This window comes from Sparus aurata, chromosome 23, assembly GCF_900880675.1.
Source record: "Sparus aurata chromosome 23, fSpaAur1.1, whole genome shotgun sequence".
Taxonomy (NCBI): Eukaryota; Metazoa; Chordata; class Actinopteri; order Spariformes; family Sparidae; genus Sparus; species Sparus aurata.
Window position 1 is genome coordinate 3,116,957 of NC_044209.1, and position 9,923 is coordinate 3,126,879.

The 9,923-nt window shown below is 42.2% G+C and overlaps 1 protein-coding gene across 1 annotated transcript in view; it reads right to left on the bottom strand.

Moving 5' to 3' along the window:
* The window catches only part of praf2 (PRA1 domain family, member 2), a 6,404-nt gene extending 594 nt beyond the window's left edge, over positions 1–5,810 (bottom strand). Inside the window, exons 1-3 of the mRNA XM_030408544.1 lie at positions 5,581–5,810; positions 3,845–4,062; positions 1–2,890 (exon numbers count right to left, since the gene is read on the bottom strand). The exon at positions 1–2,890 is cut by the window's left edge and continues 594 nt beyond it. Of these exons, the coding sequence (XP_030264404.1) occupies positions 2,751–2,890; positions 3,845–4,062; positions 5,581–5,795 (573 nt within the window). The 5' untranslated portion in view covers positions 5,796–5,810 and the 3' untranslated portion in view covers positions 1–2,750. The remainder of the gene's footprint in view (positions 2,891–3,844; positions 4,063–5,580) is intronic.
* Between the last annotated feature and the right edge of the window lie 4,113 nt (positions 5,811–9,923).

Here is a 9,923-nt window from a genome sequence, read left to right on the forward strand (position 1 = left end):
CACCGAGACATGTTGCTAGAGCTGGCTGCCTGTGAAACCATTGTTCTCTTGTGGTATGGCGTGTGATCCTCTCTTGCACCGCCCATTAGCATTTTTCTAGCGGTTTTTAAAAGTTGAAATATATATGCAAGGTACAGAGTTGCATTGCCCCCCGCTCTACAGGCACATCACGCAGCTTTGCCCAGAGCTTTAGCAGGGCGTTTTTCAAAGTGACGAGTCTCTGTGTGATCAGGGCCTATGATTCTCCAGCGACAACACTATAAGCTGAATGCTAATGTCAGGATGCTGACATACTGATTTTTAGCAACTTGTAATCAGCGTGTACATCCTCTTGGTTAAGCATGTTAGCAGGCAAACATTTGCTACACAAAGAACAGATGACACTTGACGAAAAGGTCAGTTTTGAGGGAAAACCCATTAAGCCAAAGTGAAACCAAAACTTTGGGATTCTGACCCAGAAGAAAGAAAACTTCCTTCAAAATATGTCATATGAGTCACTTAATATGTCAGGCAGTTATTTAAGAAAATATTTTAATCTCATTAATACTCCAGTTTAAGAGGCCTTTGGAGAACAACGTTTCCCTTCCCATAAATCATAGACTGCTGGGTTGAATGTCATCATCTTGACAAAACTTAACTTGCTGTAACGCTGTTTTGCTGTGGAGCTCCAGAGATGTTTTGTGGACTACTAAACTTCACCTGACTTTCGTTGCTGAGCTGAGAATTGCTGAGTTAGAGAAACTTTAGTAGAAAACTATGACTTCTACCCCAAAATAAACCAAAATATTGGACAGAAAGAGATTTGTGTGGAAATGATCATGCTAGAAATGTTGTCCCAGTCCCTCTTTTAGATGTTGAGATATTTTGTTGGATGATTGAGAACTTTGACCTGATGGTGGCGCTAGAGGACACGTTAGGGATTGATACAGTCAATATAGACATGTTCTCATAGGCCTCTATAGAACTTTCAGTCCATCCAAAAACTGTATTTTAGTCTGGACCAAAGAGATTGAACGATCGGCCGACACTGGTGTCCCTGAACCTAGCATGGCTAGAACCAGCAATTTACAAGGAGAGACTTGGAAACTACAGTCACCACAAGTGGTGGCAGAGAGACAAACTAACTTTATTGGCTAGTGGTTGTTCGTGGTAACAAAGTTATAAAAGAATTATGGGTAAATTCAAAGTTATCTATTTGCTCCAGTAGGGCTTCTCCCACTTGCCAGCACTGGGAGACTGGGCAACTCCCACTGACCAGCAGTGGAGCACTGTAATGGGCAGCTCTGTGACTAAAGCCTTCTATTCTGGATAAATACAGGATTAGAAATGTGGTTTCTAAAATGATTTGTTTAAAGCAGAGGATTTGTTTCCTTCACATGTCACTTCTGCTCTCGTTGTTTCTTCATCAACTGGAACAAGCACAACAAAGTTTTAGATTGAAGCGGCTAATCAGATTTGTTCTAGATTTCATATAAACCCTCCTGTTACCTTCTAACTTCACCTAATTTAAGCATTTAAGTCACTTTTCAACATGACACAGAACATTATAAACATTAAAATAAAAGGGAATTCATCTGAAGTCAGTTAATGCGGGTCACTCGACTTCAACATTACAGGAGTGTTATGATTTTGGTCCTGCCTGTACGGTCACCACCGTCTGCTTAGCTAAATATATCCATCCAAGCTAGTCAATGGAACAGGATTTTGCTTCATTTCAACCAACACTAGAGCACAGCATCAATGCTTTGGTCCTCCATCGTTGTGGACTGAGACCCTGAAGGTCTGAACTTTGAACCCTGAACTTTTGCAAAAAAGTTGATTATTTCAAAAACACACTTGTAATTTTACAAGAAAAAGCTGTCAAATTAAGGTGATAAAGTTGTAATTTTATCAAAAAGTAAATATCTTTACAATAAAGTCAGTGAGTTTTAACATGTCAAGTGAGAGATGAGGATAGCCTGAATGAAGGTTCTTCTCTGAATAACAGCTTCATTGTCTAAGTGCTGATGGAAAGGATACTGAAAGAAACCAGTTACAGGAAGTGCGAGTCCATACCTGGAACGTTTTGAAGGATCAGTCGCAGCACAGAACATGTCACTTTTTCTTGTAAAATTACAAATTCATTCTCAAAATATGAAACCTTTTTTATTTTAATGTTATGACTTTCAATTTCATACTTGTGATGTTAAGACGCAGCACAGATCAATGGACATAGGTAGAGTACACACCAAAACCTAGTCAGTGTGTACATAGACAATGACTTAAGGTGCAGAACCTTTCATGGTTTATTACCTCATGGGTCAATGTGAATATGCCCATTTAGCTTTGACACTGCGTACATATAGAATGTAGTGCAAAGACATAATTGCATCATGTCAAAATCAATGAAACAAAACAATGAACTTAAAGTGCAAAGTTTGGCAAACAGACCAGGAATGCTCTGATCCTTTGTGGATTATGATGAATCCCTAAATATGTCATCTGTTCTGTTTCTATTGGAACACAGAATGAGACCCTTCCTCCCTGTAGACTTCCAATAAGCTCTTTCTACAACAAACTAAACCCATTTCGTTCATCAGATTTGTTTTTGTCCTTCCTCTTGCCCTGCAGTAATTCTCTGCATCTCCTTTGTTTTTTTTTCTCTCCTTCACCAGTTTTCACACCTACCCTACATTCATTTTTTGTTGCAATTTCATCAGATGGTACCCAAACCTTCCCCAACCCTGCACACCTCATCCTCCTCTTTCTTTCTAGGATCCAGCCTCCTGTTCCTGTCCTAAGGCCTCTAAGAACAGTCCCATGGGTGTCCTCTTCAGACCAATGCTCTCCAGTTTGTTCTCTAACTTGTTCTTCAGGCTGCGCAGCCTCACCGATGCATGGACCAGAACCACTGTGAAGACACATGGGGAGGAAGGAATAAAATGCTGAGTCCTTACAATTCATTCAGGTTTACTAAGCACACATTCCGCCTAAAATTACCACAAATAGTCCAGGCCGTGATTCATTACAACTGCAGAGAAGCAATCTTAAACAAGTTTACATTAAAGACAGGCCTTTACTCAATATACACTGCTTAAAAATATTAACGAAATCACACATCAGATTTTGATGGATGAATGAATTATTCAATCAGAAATCTTCACTGACGTACATTGTATAATTTGTTTAAAACAAAATGACGTAACAACGGTCAATGAAAACCAAAGTCATGAACCCACTGAGGCCTGGATTCAAAATCACACCGAAAATCAAAGTGAAAAAACTGACATCACAGGCTGATCCAGCTTGCGTGAATTTTATCAGAGCAACTTGTGGTGTGACTCAGTAGTGTGTATGGCACTTGCGTGCCTGTGTGCACTCCAGACAATGCCTGGGCATGCTTCTGATCAGTTGGCAGATGGTGCTCTGGGGGATCTCCCCTCAGACCTGCATCGGCGCATCAGTGAGCTCCTAGACAGTCTGTGGCCATACCTGGCAGCATCGGATGCACCGATTTTTTTTTTGGCACAGAATGCAAAAGGAGCTTGCAGCATGTTGAATTCTGTCAAGGATTCACAACATTAAATTCTGTTTTCAAAATAAAATTGCTCCACATGTACAAATTGTAACAAAATCCCTAACCACGCGAAAATCGCATTTCATGCCAGCAAAAATCTTTGCAGAATTCTTACGTGCTTCCACCGTCTCTGGTTTGTATTTCATGTACAAAATGTTAGCCAAGTGGGCCCAGCTGGACTAGTGCCCAATGTAGTGTCTTAAAGGCAAGTACGTAGGCTTTATCTTATGCTCGATTGTGTGTGTGTGTGTGTGTGTGTGTGTGTGTGTGTGTGTTCTCTTGTCTCACTCAGTATAGGGAAGGCTATCCCAAACAGGAACACAGCCACGCCTCCCAGAACTGATATGAAGAGGTAACTGGCCAAAAGAATGGCCAACAAGGCGATTGCTGGGTGGTTTCTGCGGAAACGCCGAATGGGAGCTTGATTCTCAGCAGCCCAGACAAAGCCCGCGAACAACAAGGTGACCACGATCGCCCCGACAAACAGCTGGAAGGGCTGGAAATACCTGAGAGAAAACAGACATTGAGTGACACGCAGGAAGTGTTGGGGACACTTGGTGACGCTAAACTGCAACGGCAGACACTACAATGATAATCTGCAATCTCAAACTTGACGCTACATATTATTGGTTGTTCTCATGAATTTCAAAGTCTCATTGGTCGATTTTTACTGAGTAAGTTTATATGAATGCATTATGTGTGTATTTACATTTCCATAGCACACCTTAGTTCAAGGGGGAAAAGTATTGTTACAGTTGCACCGGTTCTCCATGAAACCCTGCCCCCAGCTGCTCCACTATTACTTTTTTCTGTCTGCAGTTTGAGCAGCTACATGTGAAGGCTACTACATTCAGTCACAGATTCATTCACATAAACGAGCTCCCCACACTAGAATCATAGCCAAATAAAACTGTACATTTGTGAGGTGTTTAGGAAACAGGAAGTGATTTTGGACACCGACAAAAAAAGAAATACAGAATAACACCAGTTTCATCCCAAAGTGAGGATGCTTGATTCCTGTGAAACTGCAACAAAGGCTGACTATTGCTTCTGCCACCAAACTGAATTAGGATGTAATATTCCTAACACTCGGTGAAAAATCTTTAATTGTAAAGTTGACTGTGTGGAGCAAACTCTCGCTGTCCAGTGTGTAGAATTTAGTGCCATCTAGCTCTGTTCTGGGCTACTGTAGAAACATGGCAGTGCAACATGGTGGACTGCAGAAGAGGACCTGCTCCCTCTGTGGATATAAAGGTCCATTCTAAACACATAATTACAACAATGATCTTCCATTTCTGCCAACAGATCCTCCTAAATCCTTCACACTGGACCTTCAAGTGACTTTGTAGATTACTCTGAATGTTGTTAAGGACAGAAGTAGCTCAATAGGGACCGGAGGGTTGCCGGTTCAAGACCTGCTGGGACCAGTCTATACAGAGTGTGGACTGGTAGCTGGAGAGGTGTCTGAGCACTGCCGATATACCCTTAATGCATCTGTGTAGGGACTCTGTGTGTGTGTGTGTGTGTGTGTGTGCATTTCAGGCCTGTGTCTGTAAAGAAATAACATGTTTTTAAAAAATACATGGAGAGGAGCTGGATGGAGATATAGGCCTAGTTCATGTTGTGGTTTCTGCTCTCTTTGTAGAGGTAGAATTGCAAATATAACATTTTGAAGTGACCTCAGATGAATTATTTTACATCCTCTGATCTGAGGTAGAGGCTGTGAAATGATTTTTGGGCACTCCCTTTAACTGACATCCTCCCGTCATGGTGGCAGACGATGAAGAGCAGCAGTTTGTTCTTATCGGAGACGTCACCTTCATCAGTTCATCCAAACCAGTGTGTTCTCATCTGTGACTGTGTGTGATCACCAGGCTGTGTCACTCTCTCTGTCTGCTGCAAAGACACCGAGCTGAAGTGCTGAAGCCAAACACAAGTTCAGTGTTTACTCCAGGTCGCAGTATGTTCGCTGTGGGAGGGAAGATTCGGGGGGGGGGGGGCCACGTCAGAATAATGAAACTTACCCCACTATGAGCAGGAGGCCCAGTGCGGACAGGAAATAATTGCTCTGGTAGTACAGCAGGTTGTTGATGATGCGGTTGTTCCAGCGGTCCAGGTCGCGCACATCGGGCACGGCGAAGCGGGCTGAGCTCAGGAGAAAATCGTCCAGGGTCCGGAGGGGTGGCGGCTGCACGTCTGCCATCTTTTCTAAACGATAATAAACTTGGCGTCCCAGCATGCAACGCGGGATGAGAGAGGGGAGGAGGCATCGGGGAGGTGTGTCTGTCGCTCGTTCAAGTCGTGTCGAGGCGCGTGCCCTGGCAGCGAGAACGCGCTTTCGGTGGAGAAATCTTCCTGAGTGTGTAGCATTCACTCTGGATGCCACTCATTTAGATACTGTGGTGGCTTCATGCGTTTAAATTCAATTAGATGTTCCTTTCCTGACGGTAACGCTGCTGAAGGGAACGTCATCAAGTCTATTCTTGTGTTTTTCCATCCGTGTTGTTTCATTTTGAATGTTATTATAAAGGGAACGGTGGTCTTTGTAGTATTTTCTCTAAAGCCTACTCAGTCAGAACACTGAGGTCATGTCCTCTGTATTTGTTTTCTACACTGATTCCTTGTAGACACAGTTCGACTAGTTTTAGCTCAGTTAATAAAGGATTGATCAGTGTTTACAGTTGAGAAAACTCTCATGTCTAAATAATCCATTTAGACTCCGACTGGACAATCTGCAGACATAGTCTCAATGCTAAAATAGTTTTGTCTCAGATTACACATGGTTATTGTCAGGGAAATAGCTGTTTTTTTGTTGTTTTTTTTTGTGGCAAGAGACATGTCGACAAATAAAATGTACAGAGAATAAACCTGGACAGTGTAATGATTTAAACAAATGCTTTGTAACAATCCAGATAATAAAGAATTGACACTTAACATATGGTTTTTAGTTACATTTTTCTGAAGGATGGTGGACTTAAATCCAGAACCTCAGTATGTCTAAAATCTACAGCCTACAGCCTTGAGCCCATTGTTTACTCATGGTCACGAGTTAATCATCGGAGGTCAGGAGTACAGCTCAATACAATGTCGAACAACCATGAACATTTGCAGCGCACACAGGAACCACACCTGTAGTTACTGTTACACTGTCATCAGGGTTATCTCGGATTCGGTTTGTGACTTCAAATATTTCAACAGAAAGCGTGTATCAAAGTCAGGTGGTGTGAGGTCTGACAGATGTGTGTGCAGGCCAGCTCTGTGGTCAGGATTAAATGCTGGCACAGAACCTTTCTACAAACCACTGACATGTTATACGTGTTTATCATCTGCTCTGTACCATATAAACATTTTTAAAAAATGTGTATCACGTTCAAACTACAAGTTTATGACCTCAAGTCGTGTTTATGGTATTTAACCAAAACACGATCTTTCCCTAACCCCTAACCAAGTGACCCCTAACATACAGACTGTAGATCTTTGTGTCAGGTTCAGTGCATTGAGGCTTGTGTGAAAGCTGTCCAGCCAATGAGTTACATGTCAGTCTGTATAACCTCATGTTTACTCCCCTTAGTTCGATTGTTAAATGAACAGCAAGTAAAAACTGTGTCTGTATCTTTTTTATCCTTGGTTGCAACCAAACAAACCAAACGAGAGGTGTGACAGCCCTGACAGTGCCTGTCGCTGTCAGGACACCCTAATGCTGATCATTCTTTGTTAACATGCAAATTCCCCAACTTTATGGGAGAGCAGTGAATTGCAGAATAAAAAACCCTGTAAGCAGACTTGCATGTTTTCTAGTTGCCCTGTAGTGTCCTCAAATGCGCCTTTTGCCCATTTCACAAAAGGTTGCCCTCTGGTTGGCAAAAAATCCCCTCTGGTCTGCTTAAATGCCACTCTGTTGTGACCTTGAACTTTCAGTGCAGTACAAGCACTGTCATAAACCTAAACACAACCTGAACCCATGGTAGAGGTGTCCCCCAGTACACCAGAGAGTATTTGCATACTACTAGCCTTATGTTTTATTGAAAGGATATGGTTGATGTTACTGTTGTGTTATGTATTTCTGAAGTGTTTCTCCGTCTCTCAATACCCCTGACTGCCCTGCCCTGTCTGTGGCATGAGTCTTTAAAAACACCTCACAGATATTCAGTTTATTTCATAAAAATGACTCTGGGATAGGTGGTCACTGTAGTTTTTAGCAAACGTTACTCAAACAGGAGGAAATAGTGCCATTTTTTGTGGACTATTTTCAGTGGTGGATTAATATGTGAAAGAAAGAATTTAAGGCAGGTGCATGTGGGGTTGAGTCGACGCTAAACTACTGTGCACATCGTAAGAACATATTACACTGTGCACCTGGCGCGCTCCTATCTTACGCACGCAAGAGAAAAACTTATTTAAAATGTTTCTAAATCCTTCCTATTCTAAATGTTTCAGTGCAAAACATGGAGCTGCACCGCTTTTTCTACTTCAGCTCCAAGGGTGCAGCATGCTATTAAGCTCAACAAGCTTTTCCGAGGCGTTTTGAAGTGGCCATGTTGAACTGAGGTGCGCAATGTCCTTATTGCGTCTGGGCGAAAAGTAGCGTGGACGCCTCTTTAGCCATCTCAAGGCAATTCATTGTAGTATTCAACATGCAGACACGGTATTATCTATCCAGTCTCACACTGAAGTGCGGAAAACAAACCGGCACGCTGCTCTGTTACTGCGGAGCGTAAAACTTCATACCGTATAACACATAACAGAAAAATAACACTGCTACTACCGTGTTATAATGAGTAAGGGCGCCATCAAAAACAACAGTTAACAGGCCACGACTGTAGCAACAAGTCTTGATGTGAAGAAACATGTTGCTCAGTGCACTACTGCTGTCCACTGATGTGGTGTTAAGGCTAATAATAATGGACATATCAGGTTTTCATATGCAGGCAATTCATTGATTATTTTAGCCGTTTTAAAGGTATGTGTTGAAAATTTGAAAATCACAAACTTATCCCTGTTATCATGAGCACACACTGGGTTGCAAAATTATTTTCTTTACAAATAATAATATCATAAATATAAGTGAAAAGGTTGAAATGTTGAAAAAATGTCAACGAGTGACAGAATATCTTGCTATGTTTTTGCTCTGCCCCCCTTTTGCTTAAATGACAGTGTGCACTCAAGCTGCATGGACTCCACCTGTCGACACATATAATCCCGGCATGGTGTTACAATGTTCACAAAGCTTCCTGTGATTTCACTGAATGCTTGGCCTTCTCAGTCTTCAAGTGCTACCATACATGTTGAATAGGGCTAAGGTCAGGTGACTGTTGAGGACAGTCCAGGACTCGTTGGTCTTTGGTCTTCAGTGGTTGTGTGAAAGCTTTGAGGTGTTTGGGCTCATTATCCTGTTGCAGTATGAATCCTTATCCACAAAGATCAAACCAGAGAGTGGAGCATGTCTCTGAAGAATGGAGTGGTGCTTCTCCATGGTCAGGGTGGAGTCAGTTCTGTGTGGGGGTCTGAAAACAGCCCCAGACTTGAATCTGAGAAGTGGTTTAGAAACTGCTCTTCATCCTCTGAGACACTGTAGATGTAAATGATCTGTGTTTTGGTGGGTGGTTTGTGTCAAGTGGTTTCCACATAAATGCCAAGAACCAGTTTTCCAGCAGCACAAAGCTCTAAGGCAAGACAACACCCACCCAGCCACAGTCTGTTCACCCTGCTGCCATCTGACACAGGATACAGGAGTATCTGCTGTCATACCACCAGACTCCAGAGCAGCTTATGTCCCCAGGCTGTGAGACTCCTGAACTCATCATCAGCACTTAATAAAGCAATAAAATTGTTAAAGCAACATTACATAGAAATTCGAATTTTGTGTGATGTTGCACTCCCAACAGCTTCAGTTTCACCACTGTGGTAAAAACAAATCAAAAAATATTTGGTCAAATAACATTTGGAAAGTCTAGAAGAGCAGCCTGATTAAATTATTTTACCCTCATTCGGGTTAGCCAGATGCTAAACCGGAATTTTGCCGGCTGTCCAGCAGTCCAGGTATTTTCATAGCTTGGAAGTTGAGCTTTTTTGGCTTCAAAACACCACTGAGCAGCTTTCACAGGAATGAACTGGGCTCCACCTCCAGCACTGTGTGCAGAAATAAAACATCTTTGAGTAGGCCGTGTCCCAAATTCCTTCCTTATTGATGTGCCACCACTGGATGTTGATAATGTGGAATTTAGTGTGTTCAGTGTTTAGATCAGTTAGCCAAGGTGATAAAAACCTGTCTACTGCAGAGTCAATTGACCCGGGTGTAAAATTTACACATTCCCATTGTACACAAGCCACAGATCTACAAAGCCAGATCTTGGTGTGTTTAAGTGGA